At 43.6% G+C, this 20639-nt stretch overlaps 1 protein-coding gene across 1 annotated transcript; it reads left to right on the forward strand.

Moving 5' to 3' along the window:
* The first annotated feature begins 1999 nt into the window (after nucleotides 1–1999).
* Nucleotides 2000–20118, forward strand: usp11 (ubiquitin specific peptidase 11). The gene is made up of 21 exons (XM_027023558.3): nucleotides 2000–2199; nucleotides 3178–3287; nucleotides 4277–4407; nucleotides 5038–5155; nucleotides 6237–6382; nucleotides 6762–6823; nucleotides 7597–7696; nucleotides 8175–8348; nucleotides 9126–9284; nucleotides 9978–10202; nucleotides 10455–10538; nucleotides 10697–10791; nucleotides 11914–12123; nucleotides 13578–13690; nucleotides 13829–14275; nucleotides 15881–15951; nucleotides 16137–16249; nucleotides 16876–17025; nucleotides 17184–17299; nucleotides 17497–17585; nucleotides 17845–20118. The coding sequence occupies exons 1-21, from the start codon at nucleotides 2090–2092 to the stop codon at nucleotides 17971–17973; spliced, it is 2952 nt and encodes a 983-aa protein (XP_026879359.2). The 5' UTR covers nucleotides 2000–2089; the 3' UTR covers nucleotides 17974–20118.
* Nucleotides 20119–20639: the final 521 nt, after the last annotated feature.

Raw genomic sequence — 20639 nt, forward strand, 5'->3', positions numbered from 1 at the left:
ATTAAATCATACTTGGGCTTATACAAGATCCCACTTCTGCCCTCTCCAACCCAACTCAGAGGACCTGAGAAGCATCTCTTCCTCCCCTCATGCATGTTGAATGGGGCATTATATTTTTGTTTCAATCACATTGTTTAAGCATAAATATTAATGAAAATGAAAGGGAATTATTCTGCCTGTTTTACAAAACTGCCTTAAAGCATGCTCTGTTGTTTACATATGTAAACAGAACATGAATCGGCCATCAAGAGGAGTCTCTCTCTCTCTCTCTCTCTCTCTCTCTCTCTCTCTCTCTCTCTCTCTCTCTCTCTCTTTGTGTCTATTTCTCGGTCTCTGCTCCACTGTCACTATGGTTTTACACAAAGAACATATGGACTGCTCAAGGCCTCTCTGCATATAAAACATTAAATATAGATGGAAGACACTCAGCTCTACATACTGGCATAGCCAAGCAGATGACTAGGAAGCTGAAGAAAGTGGATGGTCCAGCCTTCCTATGAGCAACCTGTTGCTTAGAGGGATACCTCACCAAAAAACGCTAGCATTGCTAATAATGAGTGCAAGCAAACTTGCACGTTTTAGTGTTCTTCAATGGCATTTTTATTATTTAAATGGTTCCCACTGTGTTTTGACATGTTGGTGTTTTCAGGTATTCTTTTAACAGCAACAAATGCATCACACCTGCTCTTGCACTTGCAGCTATCAGCATTTAAAAGTGAGCTTTTACTCTGAAAAAGACAATACAGTTCTTAAACATGGTTCACAGTGTGATGTGACAAATTATGGGGATCAAAATGCTTATTTTTACACATATAACATTTTCCATTATTTTAATTTAGTTTTAAAAAGAGAAACAATTTGTTTTTGGCAAAGGTCATGCAAGCTCGTGGTGAAGCCAGTGCATATCATTTTAATGGGTGAGATGTCACCTTGGCTTTTCTTTAACTAAACTAAGAGGGATTATACGGGATGGTTGTCCACTTGGTGAAAATAGCAATACACAAATTTCTAATTGATGCACAGCATATTGTAGGGAGTGGGCTGTCAACTGGTTAAATACTGCCACCTTGTGTGTGATGTAAGTACACCATCTAAAAGAACTAATCCACGCTGTCAATTCCGAGCAAGAAAACAAACAACAACAACAACAACAAAAACTTAACTAAAATTGAAAAAACATATTCAGGACTATAATAATGAACATAGTAAATTAATATAATAATAAATGAGTTCATATAGAAATGTAACAGAGACCAGACAGTTTCAAAAATTAGGGAAGAAGAAGAGAAACAGAAACAATAGTAAGCATTAAAAGAAAATACATGACAGAAATGATCAAGGACGCACATGCTATGGAATTGGCTAGTCCAGGCTCTCTGTGAGTACAAAGTCCTGCTTAGATTTTGTCTTTATGACTGGATTCAATCATACAATCTGACTAAATAACCTTTGGCCAAACAAAAACATCTCTTTCACTGTGACTCTAAAGTCTAAAACAGTAGAAGAGAACACTGAGATTAAGAACATACAGCCAATTATAAACTCTCCATAAAACAGAAAAACAGAAAAAACGGACAACAAAAAAATTCAGTTAAACACTTCCCTGCTATTTAACACTGTTTTAGTGTATCATCATACATAAAAATTACTTCGAGAAGGTTTGTCCAGACGATTTCAGATTTCGATAACTTTAAATTAAAAAAAATCCATGGACAAATAAAATAGTTGAGGATAATGACACATTAGGTAAACAGGCGTCTGAAACTAAAGAAACTGTGCATTAGAGACAAACCGTGAAACTATTTATAGATGACGCCTATAGATTATTGAATACTACCAATGAAATGGCTGATTTGTTAGTTTTTGTGAAATTCGGTATCATCCTTAAGGTCGATATTGTTTAATATAAATCACTTAGAATGTTTTGGTTAAAAAGCAACCAGTCACGCCCACTTTGACTTTTACACACGCCTCACTTCGAGTGCGGAAGTCATCATCATTAAAGTCGCTTCCTGCTTCCTGCATTAAATGTTCCGGTGTTTCTATGCGGTGACTGACTGTACACCTTTTCTAACATTTATGAATTATCATGGCTACTACCACCATTGCCTCCGCAACAGAACCTCCTGGGTTAGAAACACAGCAGCGAGACATCGAAAGCTTACTCCTGGAGCATGAGCTGCGTGTTGGGGATAGCTGGTGAGTGTGGCTCTGCCGTCTGGAGACACTCAGTCATACTCCAGAGGCTCAACAGATGAATTTTCTATCATAACCTAACTACCACCAGGTGGTTATAGACTAAATTAGCGACGAACCTTCTGGTGTTCCTGCGCCCACACTTAACGAATAACAATTGATTCGCCTGAATGTACCTCACGTTGCTAGGTTAGTGAACTAGCTAGCGTAGCTTAAGAATTGTTTAGCCAGCCGGAGAGCTTGTGACATTTTTGGTGGTTTTGCTTTGCTCCGTTAACCAGCAGGCTTTTGTTATTTAGGGATCAGATATGATCAGTGGCTATGTACCCAGCTCCGGGTGGATCGTCTGAAGTTGCTGGTGTGCCACAAACGCGGCTTCGTTTAGTGGTGGACGTGAAGCGGTCCAGCTATCTCGCTAGGTTAGCTGACTCTCTAGCTAGATAGGGCTACCCGGTTCAGCTGTTTTAAAAACTCAGCACACACCTACACCCTTCAGGCGGGTAGGTGGTGCTCACTGGACACTGTGATAACAGTCTCTAGACTGATTATAACGCTCCTCGCAGGACCGAAATGGCCAACTATGCGTATTTGTAATGGAAATGGCCAGACGTCTACCGTTAGCTCTCTTGGCTGGGTTAGCTAGCCTGTGTGACAGTTTCGGTTTGCGCTTGTCCGTTGCTCGGTTTCGTTTTGTGAGGAGCGCTCGAGAGGAGCGTCTCGTTCCGCACGCGTAATGTAAGCCTAGGTGGTGACGGCACGAGCGCCGCGCCTCGTTTCACGTTCAAATGTCTGTTTTCCGACGCTGCATAGCGCCCATGAAATGCTCGCAGAGCAGCCGTCGAGCTCTGATGCGGCATATAAATGTATAGCTATTTCATTTAAATGGATGAATATTTATCGTTCTTGACTAGAAGGCAGAGGTTGGATATAAATGTTGCGGATGTGAGTTACGCTGAATTTGAACGTCGGCCGTCAATGCAGGTATCTGGTGGGAAACAGATGGTTTGACTTGTGGAAGGAGTACGTGACGGCAGGAGACCAGAATGCTCCGTCGTTTCCCGGACATATTGATAACACCGAGCTCTATGAAGGTGAGTCTCATCTTACCATTATATGAGTTGTTATACGACACGTGAAATATCTTAAAAGTGCTAGCATTCACGTTTGAGTGGGTGCCTTTCTGCAACACCGAGAGAAGGCATTGGTTTACTCCGTGCTTCTCGAAGGCTATAAAATTGCAACAAGATCAGCCAGACGTAGTTGTGATCTTGATGTTGAGCTTCAGTGGATTCAGCACAGATTGTGATGCTTTTTATTTTTTTAAATCAAGGACCATCAGGAAAAAATGAAGAATTGATGTTCTTTCAGAAATGACGTCTTGATGTAGCGATGCTGTAGATGTGATGATTAAATCATAGCCACATACATTAAATAGCAGTGGACATGCATGAACAATACTGTAAAATTCTCCTCATGAGAAAATCAAGATGCATGTCTTGCAGTCCTGTGTCAGTAATCAGTGTCTGACAATATCACTATTGTTAACAGGCTGAAAAAACTCTTAAACTTGTTACCCAATCTTGATGCATATGACCACACTCTTCAGCCAATCAACAAGCACCGAGTTCCACACAGCATCGAGCTGTTGTATGGGCACAAGGGTTGGGGAAACGGCCACAAACTTTAGACAATATTGCCTGTATACATAGAAGCACAACTGAGGCATCCACAGAGCAAGAATTAATTCCAATCTTTTTTTTTCACATGGGGTGTGATTGAAAAGCAAAGCAAGGATATAAAACATATATGCTTCCCCACTGCAGGGTTTCTAAGTTCACAGGGAGCTTCCGGCAGCGCGCATTATTACACATCTGCACCAAGATTTCAGTGTTCTTGTTGGCTTGACGGAGGTGTGTTGGGAGCTTGGGGAAAAATAACAGACATGGTTTAACCCCAGGCTTTATTGCATGCTAAGGAGAGTAGGGGGTCTGCACTCAAACTAAAGTTCTAGATCTTTTAAACCTAGTCTTCATGACTGGAGAGCAGCGTTCTCTATGGTTTTGTCTTCTGCTGTTTGCAGACTTGGACTCATACCGGCTGAAGGAGAGACTGGTGGAAAATGAGGACTTTGTCCTGGTTCCAGCTGAAGCCTGGCGTAAGTTGCTGTCCTGGTATGGCTTGGTGGATGATCAACCTCCTTTGGAAAGAAAGGTAAAATAGGGACCATCCATGCAGCTAAAGCCCCATTTACACTACTTGATTTATATCCTGATTTCATTGTTCTTAGGAGCATCCAGGAAACTGACAGGTGGGGTAATTTACGGGTGGACTAACAGTAGAGATGTTCTAGTCATTTAAGTTCTGCAACCTGCAGATAGAATTATAGAACACTGCCATTCTCAAACATTAGTCACAGAGCATGTGAGTAGATTCATTTTTTAAATGGTTAAAAAAATGGAAGGCTGGGTGTTTGCTTTCAAACCTGTATACTAGAGGTTGTCCATCCGGTTCTCAGGGACCTCCAGCCAGACCATATATGTTCTAGGTCCCAACATACTGTCAGAGGTTCAACAGCCTGAGACTGTCTGAGGAGCTTGAGGACAACAACCTGGGCTGGCCAGGATTCCGCAGTGTCTGAATGGAGAATCCCTGCAATATGCCTATTGTTCATCATTAGGATTTTGGAAAGGAAGCAATTGAAAGATTTCTGTTATTTTGTTTTGGGTCCTAATTAAGTGACAGACCCAGATTGCCAGGGTAAGGGTGTTGAATTTGGGTTAAATTTGGCCTGCTGGCAGTTCTGTGCCTAAACTCTGAGTACTTTGACCTCCTCTTTTCCAGGTTATTGACCTTCCAAGCACAGTCAAAGTTGAGATCTACCCAGTGGAAGTCTTCCTCTGTCTCCATAGCGACATGGACAACATTTTAACAGCTCAGTTCAGCCGAGCAGACACCATACGTGAGTAAAGTTTTTGAGAATAGTTGTTTAAATAGGATTTTAAACAAATTGGGTACACTTGTCATCACATTAGCCTTTAATTTGGAAACACTCTTCCATTGATGAATGAGAGTGATGCTCCTATATATACTGGCATAGCGCTGCAGGCTTTCATTAACTGTGACATTAGTGTAGTTGGTCTGAATGTACCTTTTAAACCAATGTTTCCCAGTCCATATTTTTTGCTTTGTCCCTCTTAACAACACAACTGTGCTAGCTGTTCAGTGTCCTCGATTGCTTCAGGTGTTATGGGAGTTAGGGCTTAAGCACTACCTTAGGAGATGTGAAATGTTGACGGTGTGAGGTGCTGGTAGATTCACATGGTAGTTCATGTGCACTGAAGGAGTCCTGTGTACGGCTTTGAGGTAGATGCTCTTCGAAGCATTTCTTAATGTATTACACAGAGGTTACTCACTGTTGTAACAGTTTCTTTATATTTACTTCACATCCCAGTTGTTTACCTCAACTAGGTAAACAACAGCTGGAAATCCCTTGCTGAAATGTGTTGGGAAGATGGTACCCAACAGATGTGTGGACTCGGTGGGTGCAATCAGGATTGGACTAAGCCTCTCCCCTCTACAATAGCTATTTCAGCAGGGCAATAGAAGTGTGTGAAGCATGTAATAAATTCAGGAAAACACGCTTAAAGTGGAGCTCCGTCCCTGGTGCCCACAGCTTCCCGCTGATGTCATTAGCCTCCGTGTGCAGCTGCTCAGTGACCGATTCATTAGTGATGGCTGTATGACTACATGGTATATGACAACCTGCAGATACTCCGATGAGCATCTGGATGTGTTTGTAGGAACAGATGGGGCGGAATGTACGAGTCCTAGTGGGCTCTCTGTTAAGAAGGATATTTCAGAAAAACTTTATATTTAGCATCTAATTTAGGTCCGCACAATTGTGTGAGAAGCCTCTTAAGGCAGTCCCTGGCCAACTGGGACCATAGTGTGACATTTCTGTATTACAGCCCACAGTGGGTCAGATTTTCATGTTTGGGTGCATCCATCCGTGTGTGCGTGTGTGTGCGTGTATGAGATAGTCAGCATTCAGAAGCTGATACAGAAGCAGTTTGATGTTCCGGAGAATGCTGAACCCAGACTGTGGATGAAGAGTTCTGACACCAGCTGTGATAGGCTACGCAATGTCCATATGACTGTCCTCGATTCCTGCCTCACCTCCGGCATGGTAATCTCTCACACGTCCGTTTGCGTACACAATAAACACCACTGCACATGATCTCCCTCAGACAAGTTTGCCATGTGGCCCATCTGTCTGTTCTACCACAAACGTACTAAGTGGCTCTCCTCTACAGTAACTACCACGTAATGTCAGTATGTTATTTTCATTTGTTTAATATAGTCCAACTATTTTTGTCAGTCTACTAGTTTTTGGTAGGACCCTGTGTTGATGAAACTACTGTGTGCATGCGTGCCTGCATCTCTGTGTGTGCGCGAGTTTGGCTATCTCTGTGTGCACGCATGCATGCCCGTGTGCGGACAGACAAGTACAGGCGTATAAGCGAGTGACTGCGGCTTTGTTGTGACACGTTCTGCTCACTCCACAGACTGTGATTATGGAGATACGGAATGCAGACGGCACCTGGCCCAGCTCCAGACCCCAGATCATGTGAGTGAGCCTGCACCGTTGGAGCCCAAAAGCTCACCTTCACTCACTGCTGTTGGCCACAACTCCTGCGTGCTCTATACTGTTACTGGTCCAGTTCCGCTACAGGAGGAACCTCTCTCACTCTGCAAAGTTTTGTTTTCTCTGCTATGCCACGCTTGGTTCAACTCAGTAGGTATTTTTTAGGCCATTCTTGGGCTGAGTCAGGTGTGTTAGAGTAGGAAACCTCCCCGAGTGTTGCGTGTGCATGACGGAGTGTGAAGACCACCATGCTGTAGCCGATTGACTAGGAGAAAGCCCACATCATGGACGGAGACGCCTGTCGTGGGGGCATCAGGCGAGCGAGCTTTCAAAAGCAGTAGATCCCAAGTTGTTGGTGAATGTTCTGTTCATGTAGACAATAGCAACTTACTTCTGTTTTACATAAGTTTAAAGCAATGGGGTGTCTGGAGCAGTTCAAGAAAATGTAGGCACAAATTTCGTCCTGCTGGAAGATCAGCATGCCTGACGCAGTCTCGCTTTCACATATTAATGCTGGCAGAAAAATGTCTTTCAGTAACCGGTTTTGCTTGGAAAAACGTCATGCTTACAGTGTCAGAAAGGATTACCTAATGCCGGTTTTGATCTTAAACATTGATAAAAATGTCTTTGAAACTAGCTCAGTTTCTTGGTCACAGACACCTGGGGGGGGGGGGGGGGGGAGTGGCTCATCTCTAGGTGTGTGTGTGTGTGTGTGTGTGTGTGTGTGTGGCTCATCTCTGGTTGTGTGTGTACAGGAGGAACTCCATGGAGGACCAGGATATGTACCGTGGGCAGCCTGGAGTATGTGGCCTCAACAACCTTGGCAACACCTGCTTCATGAACTCTGCCCTGCAGGTCAGAAGTCATAGGTCATGCTATACATCACGCCTTCGTTAGCTAAAGGAAAAGAGACAACCTTATGCCAAGTTATGATTTGTTACATTAACGTGGACACTAACAGCTATGCCATGTAATTGATGAGCATCTGAAATGTAGATCCATTGGGCTGATAATTGCATCACTGTACTGACACAATGGTACATTCGCCAATAGACCTTTTCATCGCATCATATGTTCAATCTATCATTTCATAATAATATGGATAATATGAAATTCATCTAGTGTTGACTGTGGCTTTAATTTTGTTTTGTGAGTTTTTCATAGTTTAGTAACCTCCACTCCCCTTATTAAGGGTCTAAGCACGTAGTTCTGTAGACACAAGATTCATTAAGAAGGATAATTTTCACTGCTTGTCCATGAGCAGATGAACCATGAAGAATAAACCAATGTCTCCCTCTCACTGTCTCTCTCTCTCTCTCTCTCACTCTCTCAGTGTCTGAGCAACACGCCGCCACTGACGGAGTACTTCCTGTGCAGTTCGTACCTGGACGAGCTGAACTTCACCAACCCTCTGGGCATGAAGGGCGAGATCGCTGAGGCCTTTGCCGATGTCATCAAGCAGATGTGGTCAGGGAGACACTACTCTGTGATGCCTCGTGTCTTTAAGGTGCAAAACGTTACACAGAACGTGCGCCACTGCTCTAATGCTCCAACTGAATTATACTGCAGTTTTAATTTTATCGTTATATTTAAATTCTATTTAAATGCTTCTTGTCTGCATAGTTTATATTAAAGTTTATGATTGTCATTATCAGTGGTGATCTAATATACGTAAATGTCGATCAAAAAACTCTATACTTTAAATAGACATTTTGTGGTATGGTAGTTACTATAATGTAGTGCATTGTTGGGACAGTTAAGGTACTCTTGTACAGATAGCACACAGTCACAACCACATGCTGTCCACTGGGGGGCACTAGTTTACTTCTGACGATCTCTCAGGGTGACCTACAAGAGAGACAGTGATGAGAGAAGCTTCAGTGTGGAGGATACTGGTTGGTGTGACACTTAAACTCAGATGGCACCTCTTCGTACTCCTGGATTGGCTTTGGTTCTCTTGTGTGCCTTGGTGATTTTTTTATTTTATTTTTTTTTGCTGGAGATTTTGTAAAAATGTCAACCCTAAGCTCGGATGTCACTGCTTGGGGCTGTTGGTCTTTGCTGGCTGCTGTTTGTGCCAGACCCAAAGTTTCGGAGCTATGCTAGCATCTATGTCCAGGGTTTTCAGATAAAACATACTTACTTACATGCTTGTTTGCACACACTGAAGTTAGGGACTTTGGTCAGTTGGGAGCCTAGACTCGAGCAAAGTTAGGAGTCATTTTAAGTAGACTCCTAACACCTGTGTGTGTCTGTATGTGTGTGTGTCTCTGTGTGTGTGCAGACCAAGGTGGGCCATTTTGCCTCCCAGTTCCTGGGCTACCAGCAGCATGACTCCCAGGAGCTTTTGTCCTTCCTGCTGGACGGCCTGCACGAGGACCTCAACCGCGTCAAAAACAAAGAGTACATCGAGCTCAGGGACGCAGATGGCAGACCAGATCAGGTCCCTGCTCACCACACACACGCACACACACACACACACACACGAACGCACACATCCATCCACGTGCGGTTGGCAGATACGCACACGCAGCGCAGACTAGCCATGGACAGTATGCAGATGTTTCTTTGTCAGAGTTACAATTAAACCAGTTAAAGCAACTACCTTTTGACCACAGGAACGATTACAAGTCTGTGCTGATGCCATGGTCCTAGAATGTGGCCCAGAGTAGCATTATAAACTTATTATTGCTGAATGACAGCCGTATTATTGAGTGACAACTTCATGCCTCACTTTCAAAGAGTGCTTCCACTCTGCTTTGTAACTGTAATGATTTATGTAGTCTATTGTTCTCGAGAGGAAGCTCTTTTTCCACCACACCTACATATAACAGCACAATATAAGACAGCAGTACTGTGGTGAGACTCCCAAAATCAGTAGGAGTGTCCTGAAGACTGAAGGTGTTTGTTACAACGCTCTTCCCAGAGCACACCACACAGGAGCGGGACCCTCTCACTGCATATAGGGGAACCGTAGGAGTGAATTTGAATTCTGCTCCAGTATCTATTTTGGAAGTGTTAACATAGAGGGGACAAAAGGATCAAAAAGTAATAAAGAATCCCTGTGAGACAAGCATGCTCAGTGCCCCTTAGACACTTATTTCTGGGTTTAACGGGAACCTTCATGTGTTTCCAGGAAGTAGCAGAGGAGGCGTGGCGTAACCACAGGCGACGGAACGACTCTGTGATCGTGGACACATTCCATGGACTGTTCAAGTCCACGCTGGTTTGCCCTGAGTGCCACAAGGTGTCTGTGACCTTTGACCCTTTCTGTTACTTAAGCATACCCCTGCCAGTTAGCAAGGAAAGGGTCATGGAGGTGTTCTTCGTTTCCCTTGACCCTTTGGCCAAACCTGAGCAGGTACACATCCTTACAACTCTTATGACCGGTTGACCTTTCCTTTAATGAATATTTTATGAAATGCTAACTTGTGTAACAGTGACCTAAAGCTTGTGTAACAGTTACATAAAACAAGTGAGGATCTGTTGGCATGCTTTTACCAATATAGTGCTGCATAACTTGGGCTTTTGGCAACATTTGTTCCTTTAGGTGATGTGTGTCCTAAAAAAAGATCAGTAAGTTCCCCTGGTTTCTCTCTCTCGCTCTCTCTAGCACCGGGTAGTCGTCCCCAAGGCTGGCCTGGTGTTTGATCTGTGTACAGCCCTCTCTCAAGCCACACATGTCCCTGCTAACCAGGTGACCTTCAGAGCTGCACAGCTGTCCCTTCATTTAGCATGCTGGTTAGGTCCACGCTGCAGATAAATGCACTAAAGCCCTTTACAAAACTCTTGTATTTTAACAAGAAGTGTGTGTGTATATAATGTGTCCTGGCTTTTCTCCACTGACTCATTCAGATGGTTGTGGCAGATGTGTTTAATCATCGCTTCTACAAGATCTACCAGGCCGATGAGTCTCTCAGCTGTATACTGGACAGAGATGACATCTTTGTGTAAGCTTTGCTTTTGTCTGGTTAACAAACCTACTGTGGACTGTATATTTGAGCAGTAGTTTTGAGGTACGATGCTGCCGTATTGCAAAATGTTTTGGGGACCAAACACCCAGTTAGTGCTTATGCAAAGTTTTGCACCTGCACTGACATGGGTGAATTAGCACAGCTGGGACCAAGACATTGGAAATCAGCTCATGCTGTGGTATTTTCAAATCCACTTTATTCTAGTATTTCATAAACATACCGCCTCTTTACCAAGCAGAACAGCCTCTTTATACGCGTTTCATTATTGGTTGGAACAGAAGCAACTCTAGACTGTGATTGGTTATAATTTTGACACACATGTCCTGACCTTACATCAAACATTTGCAACATTATTATTATTAATATTATTATTATTATTATTATTAAAGTTGAATAAATTGAAAGCTGTATGCCTGCCTGCTCTCTACTGATATGTGGAAGCTAAAGATCTGTTGCAGTTTCTATAGCCCAGTTTAGTAAATGATACTACTTAAATATATTTAAATACTTAAATATAATTAGACTATGTAATCTAACTAATAACTGAATACAAGCATGTTTCCCCCATTAGAACAGGTGCCAGAGAGCACACGTAATGGCACACTGCCAAATTCTCTAACTATATGTTAATGTGTTATTTTATCTGCAACAAACAAGATCAGACAAATTAGTTGTGGCTACGAAATGCCACCCAAATAGCCGATGAATCATTATGTACAGGACGTCATGTATAATTAGAAACAATACAGAATCTAACTAAGCCAATTAAAATACCAGATGAGACAAATGTATCTGTTATGGAGTATCAGATAACTTAGAACTAATTAAAATGTAAAAAAAAAAAAAAATCACAACTTGGTAATTAGTTGTATGGAGTTTTATACATGGCTTCAAATTAATCAGGGAAAGAGAGGCCTAACGAGACCTATTAACAGTTGGATAATACATCTAGTAAACTGTGATTCAGTCTAACCCAAACCCAGCTCACATAACCTTGCCACCTATTACTTAAAGATGAATTGTCCTACCTGTTCTGTGCTGGTCTACTTCCTGATGTGGCCCTGTAAGTAGCTGGTCTCGTGGGCTGTGTTCATACAGGTATGAAGTGAGCAGCAGCAGCGTGGACCGGGAGGAGGACGAGGAGGTGCTGCTGGCCGTGTACATGCGCGAACGCTCCCAATACCGCGACTACGGCTCCGGCGGCAGCTCCTACAGCACCACCCTCTTTGGCCACCCGCTCCTCATGGTACTGTGGCGGAGCCAGTTCACCCGCGAGGCTCTCTACCAGATCTTCCTCCAGCGGCTAGCGTGAGTGCCCACCGTCCAGCCCCGCCTGTAGTCCTACTGAAAGGGGAACCATGGGTGGAGAGGGAGGAAAGGCAAATGCCCATCACCTGTGTGAGACGGCAGAACCGCACGTGAACTGGTTTAGCTGGACAAATGGCCCTTTTCCACAAATGTGGAACAGGCTCCCTGCCAGTTCCTACACCTTATTTTTAAACCAGTTGGTGCATTTTTGCAAAAAATGAACTGGTTCTGGAACCTGAAAAGTTTGTTTCCATCTGTAGCCAGAGAATAGTGGGCTCTTCAGCGCAAACTGTGACGGGAGCTTGACTGCATTATCATTAGCCTACATGTAGTGTTCTTATATTTCCATGACTATTCATTATTGTCAAATTAATTATATGAACATTCTATTTATTATTTGTAATAATTGTTTAATAAAATTAGTTTTTATCATTTAATTAATATAATTTATCACCACCAATGGTTGATTTCTGCTTGCTTTTTGGATAAACCAAACCTCTTTAATAACAGCACAAATACTCTCAGGTAATCTATGTGCTCCACCACCTCGTTACTACTGTTTACTTCCGTTGTGCAGCGCTGTCTGATGACACATCCTTGGTTCCAATAAAAACTGGCGCAGACGTGAGCCAGTTCTCGGAACAGCACCAAGGTACTAAGAAGCCTGAATGGAGCCTGTTCAAGCAAAGTTATTTTGAAAAGGGCTAAAAAAGAACCATTAAAGGATGTACTTTCATTAGAAGAGCCGTTGTGCAGAGCAGACCAGATGGAAATCTCACTCTGTGCTCACGGAGCGTGACTTTCCTCCATTCCAGTGATTGACGTCCTTTTCCCTCAGAAGGCATGCTGCTCTGAGGTCCGAGGGAGTCCATGCCACTCATGCGTTTTTGTGTTTTATGAATTATTTAACAGCAGAGATCCATTATTGTCGTTTTTGTTGGAGATTTTTCTAGATGGAAGAGAATTTCAGTGTAGACGAACAGCTTAATGTGTTAATAACGTTCCGATCTGTAGAGTTGCATAGCCCTCAGGCCCTGCTGCGCGTAGGGTGTGGTTGGTGCAGTCTCTCCGTTTGAGGGGCGTGTCCTCATCCAGCAAAGTTCAGTGGTTTTGTTTGTTTTTTTTGTTTTTTTTTACTGCTTGAGCTGTGGCTTTGTAACTAAAGGATTCAGAAATGTGCGTTGAGGCACAAGTCAAGCCTGTAGCAATGTTTGGTTGGACGTTTGAGCTACAGGGCTGTCTATTAACTTCAGGCTGATTGGTAGAACTGATCCACCATTTTTAGGCCACAGCAGTTTGGCACTGAATCAGATGTGCTGACATTTTAGAGGTGAGTCAGTGGTTAGCAGTTGCTTTTAGAGCTGGGTCATGTTTACAGGATGTCTTGTATCTTCATAGCATAGTTTAATCAGCCTCTTAGCTGAATCATTACGGGGTCCGTTGTGTCTCTGCAGGCGATACGTTCATCAGCCAGACCCTGAGGAAGTGGAAGAGGAAGGCGAGAACGAAGAAGAGAATGATGAGGATGAAGAGTCGCATAAGAGTCAGACCAATGGAGTGGGTGGAGGTAACATGTTGCATGATCTCATTTACCAAATGTTCCTTAACAAACAGATATTTGTTGGTTTTTTTTGTTTTGTTTTGTTTTTCCCCTTTGTGTCATTTCATCTATAAAAATGTTTGTCTTTGCTTCACTGCCACACAGATGAGATTGAGGAAGACTCAAAGGGAGAAGGGCCATCCAAGAAAAAAGCACAGGAGAACGCTCGGGATGATGGACAGAGTAATGTCCAGTCAGAAGCGAGTCACAGCAGTGAAGGGGAGGAGAAAGCAGAGGAGGAGGAGGAGGAGTCGAACAGCGAACCGGAAACGGGTGGTAGCACAGAGGAGGGCCAGATGGCTTGTGCCAGTACAGACAACTCCCAAGATGCCATTGATGGGGAACAAGGTGCAACACGGGCCTCTGGGAAAGAGGCAGATGATGATGAGGAAGATGGGGAGGAGCCCATCGCTCAGGCCAGTAAGAGGCTGACGGGCAGGCGGTGCTGCGCTGTGAAAAGGAAGAAACAACTCTTCACCATCCAAGCCGTGAACTCCAACGGCACGACGGAGAGAGGGATGGGAGAAGGGAGCAATGCGTTCTCCTACAGCAGTGAGTCCGTGCCGTCGTAGCCCAGACAGTCCCTACCTACCTAAAAAGGAACGAAGACTAATTTGGACTGAGTGGCATAATCTCATTTGTTTACACACACTTAGTAACTTTTCATTACTTATTAGTATTAGTAATAGTGATAGTGATTAGAAGTAATAACCTTTTGGTTGAGAATTTACGTGTGATATCCACTGGGTTGGTGTGAAGCCCCTTGTAAAGTAATGTAAGATTATTACCTAAGAGCACAGCATGGCAAATAATGTTGCAGTAATTGCTGGAAATGTATGGATCAGACTCCAGAAACAGTTCTGATAGGGGTCATTTTATTCATCTTCTGTGTCCAAACGCTTCTGGTCCAGTAAATAGAGGAGAGAACTTTCACTTACAGATGCTATGTAGATGTGAACCCTTGGCCAACTTCTTTTCCAAAATGTTCTTTCTCCACATAATTGAGCAGTGAGGGTGGGAGAGAATGCATGTGAAGAGGTGTGTGCATTCTGAGTGCTTATGGGAGGAGGTGTGTGCATTCTGAGTGCTTATGGGAGGAGGTGTGTGCATTCTGAGGGCTTATGGGAGGAGGTGTGTGCATTCTGAGCGCTTATGGGAGGAGGTGTGTGCATTCTGAGCGCTTATGGGAGGAGGTGTGTGCATTCTGAGCGCTTATGGGAGGAGGTGTGTGCATTCTGAGCGCTTATGGGAGGAGGTGTGTGCATTCTGAGCGCTTATGGGAGGAGGTGTGTGCATTCTGAGCGCTTATGGGAGGAGGTGTGTGCATTCTGAGCGCTTATGGGAGGAGGTGTGTGCATTCTGAGCGCTTATGGGAGGAGGTGTGTGCATTCTGAGCGCTTATGGGAGGAGGTGTGTGCATTCTGAGCGCTTATGGGAGGAGGTGTGTGCATTCTGAGCGCTTATGGGAGGAGGTGTGTGCATTCTGAGTGCTTATGGGAGGAGGTGTGTGCATTCTGAGCGCTTATGGGAGGAGGTGTGTGCATTCTGAGCGCCTATGGGAGGAGGTGTGTGCATTCTGAGCGCTTATGGGAGGAAGTGTGTGCATTCTGAGCGCCTATGGGAGGAGGTGTGTGCATTCTGAGCGCCTATGGGTGGAGGTGTGTGCATTCTGAGCGCCTATGGGTGGAGGTGTGCATTCTGAGCGCCTATGGGTGGAGGTGTGTGCATTCTGAGTGCCGACGGGTGGAGGTGTGTGCATTCTGAGTGCCGACGGGTGGAGGTGTGTGCATTCTGAGCGCCGACGGGTGGAGGTGTGTGCATTCTGAGCGCCGACGGGTGGAGGTGTGTGCATTCTGAGCGCCGACGGGTGGAGGTGTGTGCATTCTGAGCGCCGACGGATGGAGGTGTGTGCATTCTGAACGCCGACGGGTGGAGGTGTGTGCATTCTGAGCGCCGACGGGTGGAGGTGTGTGCATTCTGAGCGCCGACGGGAGGAGGTGTGTGCATTCTCAGCGCCGACGGGAGGAGGCGCGAGCTTTCTGAGCGCCGACGGGAGGAAGCGCGAGCTTTCTGAGCGCCGACGGGAGGAGGCGCGAGCTTTCTGAGAGCTGATGTGAGGAGGTGTGAGCGCTGATGTCATGTGATTTGTCTTCACAGCTCAGCTCTATGTGGCTATTGACTGGGACCCTGACATGAAGAAAAAATATTACAATGAAAATGAAGCAGAGGTAAGGGCTTTCTGTACGGCAGGATTCCTGTTCTCTACTGAATCCACTGTATTTATAACAGATCAGATATAGGGCCCAAGATCTGTGACTGAAACACTCTAAAATGGAGCTTGCAGTATGCAGCATTTTCACAGGTTTGGTTTTCTCAAACGCTCAAAAATGTTTGTTTTTTTCCATATGTACAGAAGTATGTTAAAGACCAGAGCATGGACATCCCCCAGCAACAGCCCACAGTGCAGCTGCAAGCGTGCATCGAGCTCTTCACCACGGTGGAAACGCTCGAGGATGAAAACCCCTGGTAAGCCACTCCACCCGCAGATGGTCGCCCCCGAGAAACCCATGCCCTGCACTCTGCATAAGCAGCCGAGAACAATGAATGCCCAGCACAGTTGAGCAGGTAGCTGCCATATCACAGAAATGTCGACTGTCTCTAGGTCCCTGCAGATTGGGTTGGGAATGTTGTAGCTCAAGAGGCTGTGTCTTGGATCACACACTATACACTATATTATTAGACATTCTTACACTATACACCATGTACTTCACCTGTATTTGACATCATTGAACCATGACAGAATAGCCTGCATAGGAGCAATGCTGATCTAAAAATGTTCACACTATGCTTTTTGATCCTGATTTTGGAAGTAGTCTGCTGAAATTGCTTGATGGGTCAGCCATTTTGAAACATTTTCATCTTTTAACCAGTTTAACATTAATGCGTTATCTGGCTTATCAACATTTCGCTACATTTTCATGGCATTTCGTAGTGTGAACACTGTACTGGTATACTGGAAGCCAATAGTTTGGGCACAGTCTCAGCAAGTCCCTGCTACTAGGCTCATGGTTTAGCCATGCTTAGTTTATTCTAGGAGGGTGACCCTGCAACTGCTGAAAGGGGACCGTGACTCTGCCACTGGATCTTTTCAGGTACTGTCCAGTGTGTAAGAAGCACCAGCTTGCGACTAAGAAGTTGGATCTGTGGTCTCTTCCCGAGGTCCTGATCATCCACCTGAAACGCTTCTCCTACACCAAGTACTCCCGTGAGAAACTGGACACTATTGTCGAGTTTCCTCTGAGGTTTGCACAAGTGTTTGTCTCTGTCTCTGTTTCTAAGTACACAAAGCTTTCAGAAATACAGTGGTATTTGAGCTAGAAGTCATTAGGCTACAGACATTGGCCTCTGTGGTGTATGTATGGTGCACTGTATTGAGCTTGCATCCCATCATGCATTGCAGGAACCTGGACTTTTCTGACTACCTCCTGAGGAAGACTGGCACCAACTCTGAACCTCCCAGCAGATATGACCTGATTGCTGTCTCAAACCACTATGGCGGACTCCGAGACGGACACTGTACGCTTGAATCGTTTTAATGCCGTCGTAAAGTGATAGTTGGTGGTGCTGTAGTGTTCATGTTGTTTTGGTCTAACTGTCCCTTCATGAACGTTCAGTGCTGAAGTGCATTTGGTGCATTTCCGAGCGATGAGCTGTAATTCCCCACAACCTGGGTTGGCAGGCTTATTTTTGTCCCCTTTTTATTGTCTCCCCAGATACCAGCTATGCTAAGAACAAGGACGATGGCCAGTGGTATTACTTTGATGACAGTAAAGTTACTTGTGCAAATGAGGAACAAATTGTGGTAAAAGTGAATTGTATACTTTGCTTTTGTGTAATGGTGCGGTATTTTATATTACCTGATGTTACATATCCAGTTGAAATCAATTTTTCTTGATACTACTTTGCACCAAATGAATCTGGTAGGAGGTCATCCACTGTAAGTTGTAGTTCACATTCTTTTGATTGAATGTAGAAGTCTGCAAGAATTACAGCAGCCAGAGAATGTTTAAGTATGCTGTTGAAATTAATATGGATATTGACTCACTCACTCTCTCTCTCAGACCAATGCTGCCTATGTGCTGTTCTACCAACGCCAAGACAAGATTCGCCAGCCCACCCTCCCTGCCCCTGATGATCACATCACTTCCTTCAACCATGATGGACTGGCCGGAGCCATGGAGTTAGACTGAAACAGCACTGTTCATGCTTTTGTTTGTTTTTCTCTCGCCTTCCTCCCTTCTCCCTCTTTGTTTCCATTCGGGCCCACTCTCAGGTTAACGGGGCAGTTTGTTTTTAGTTTGTCATCTTTTGTTGGTGGGTTGGTTGTTTTTACAAAGAATAATAAAAAAACTTGAACCTCTTGCCTCTCGTCTAACCACCACAGGAGGTGAGGGGCAGAGGCTACTCTCTCAGGCAGGTGCAGAGGTATCATGGGTAGGGTACTGCGGGTTGTAGTTCTTTCTTTACGCGAAGCACACAGGAACTGGTTTAGCTGGTGGTGGTAGGCTGACGCGTAGCCTGATTTGTTTGCATTGTGTCGTCTGTTTGGTTTTTTTTGTTTGTTTTTTTTGTTTTTTTTCTTTTCCTCCTTTGATGTGGATTTAAGAGTTTGCATGGGCTTGTGGGTTGTGTGAGTTTGGGATGTAGGAGTGTTATGCTGCCATTTATCACTTGTTCTAGTTAGTGACTGCTTTTTAGATGAACTGATTTTCTTTCAACCACATCCTTAGACTGTGTTCGTAAAGATGGATAGCCGATTTAGTGCACAAGTGTGGAGGTCAAGTTCAGAAAGTAAAAAATCCTCTCCAGGATTTTCATCTGTCTGGATTTACTTAGTTCAAGACAGATGGTGGAACTAATCTGTGGAATCTGTTGGGTGATACAAAATCAAGGGCTCAATAATGCTCCAATCCAAATACACATCCTTGTTCCTAAAGGAACTAGAAAGCTACGGTTGTGGCTTTAAGCAAGCCATAAGTCAGTTGGAATTCTCCATTTATTTTGTTACTTTTTTCCTGAAACTAGGCATGATTTTTTTTTTTTTTTTTTATGCAGTTTATGGTGGCCCTTGATTCAGTTACACTTGAAGTTATTCTGGGTTCAGTGTTGTAAACTGTGAATGCAGCCTCGTGTGGGATCGGCCAAGTGTAGCACTATGCTTCTGCTTCTTTTTCTTACTCATTTCGAAGGCGTACTTCACACAGGCTTACCAGCGCAGCAAACGGGGACCAGCCGCCATCAGGATGCTCCTGCAAGCTATGATGCCCTGCCTGCCAACTTTTATTAACTATTGGTCAAACTGTTCAGTTTAACCTAACACTAGACTTTAAAGGCTTTTGAATGGAGAGCTACAACTGATTATGTAATTCAGTTCAAAAATAGGATAGTCTGGATTCTGGTCCATTTTCTTTATATTTTTAAAATTGCCTTCAAGAAAGAGATTCATAATGCAGTTTATTTGGGCAGTTTCATTTTTGTTGTTTTGTGTCTCAGTATGGACTGTTACTGTCAAATGCTGGGGGTTGTGGGTGGTCTGTTTCTCTTTTGAATGCTGGAACATGCTTTAAAGAGAGTTTGGCTCAAAATTTTCACATGGCTAATAACTAATGAAGGCTTATAGCCTTTGTACTTTTACAGCCATCTTGGCATTTTTTGATCGTTATTCTTCTTAAGCTTGGGTTGAGCCCTTTCTTCCCTCTCACATGTATCAGGGACAGGGTCGTCAGAAATGTAACTGTTGGAATACGATTTCTGCGAACCTCTAAGATTCGCATACTGTGCAAAAGTATTTTAGGTGACTGTGTGAAAATAGCTTTGTGTCTACTCACTCACTTGTAAGCTATTTATTTTTCATAACTGTCAGATGCAGACAGTGAGTGAGTTTTAATTCTGATTCCAGCACATCTATGTCTCTGCTGTGCAAAGCAGGAGCACAATCTTTTTCCCCCCTCTTTTTGTATTTGTCATTTACCATTGGGAAAGAACCCCTGTTGCAGGACACAAACAGACATATTTTTCAGCAACATTTGTATTTATATCTTTAATGAAAGGGTTTGAAACAAATGAGGATACAAATATTGCATTCTTTTTCATTAATTGTGTGCAATTTATAATGGACTCTTTGGAGCAATGAGAATATTTCAGTAAAGTGCTTTCTGGATAGAGCTCTTAATGATTTTTAAAAACATCTGTACAGTATTTTTGTATCATAATATCTTTGATCATGTGGATCAGATGCTGGGGTGGGTGAACTTTCATTTTATTTTGTTAATAGATGAAATATATATATAATTGTATACTCATGTTTTGATATGAATAAATCATTGTGGTATTGAGGTTTAGATTTTATGCTTTGATATTTCATGGATGTTTGACTTCCATCACTTCACTTTACCTCGAACAGAATCTGGGATCTTGTTAAGAAGCTCTCATAAAGTCTTCCTGTTATCACCAATTGTTACTCCCCTTGGGTACTTGCAGTATTCAGCTATTTGGACCACCCATCAAAAAAGTGATGTCTTATTTAATACCTTTGGCAGCCTCTTATTATTTAGCTTGTTCCTCATAGTGGGGGGAGAATTGCTCTAAATAACCATTGCTGCAGACAGAGGGATCAGTCTGTTCGCATTTTTGTTTGAATTACTGGAGTTTAAACTTTTCCAGCTTGTTTAACAAATGGTGAATGATGAACTGTCTTCCACATTTTCAAAAGTAGAGGCCTGCAATTTTTAAAATGTTTTTAAAATATTGCTGGATAAGAAACCGTATCATTGTGTAATTTTAGACATTCCATTCCAGCTTTTATCTGAAAAGACATCCATAGCCTAACTCCCGTTGCACTAAGATGGGTACTTCA

Source organism: Electrophorus electricus, chromosome 25, assembly GCF_041902795.1.
Source record: "Electrophorus electricus isolate QZ-2024a chromosome 25, ASM4190279v1, whole genome shotgun sequence".
Lineage (NCBI taxonomy): Eukaryota > Metazoa > Chordata > Actinopteri > Gymnotiformes > Gymnotidae > Electrophorus > Electrophorus electricus.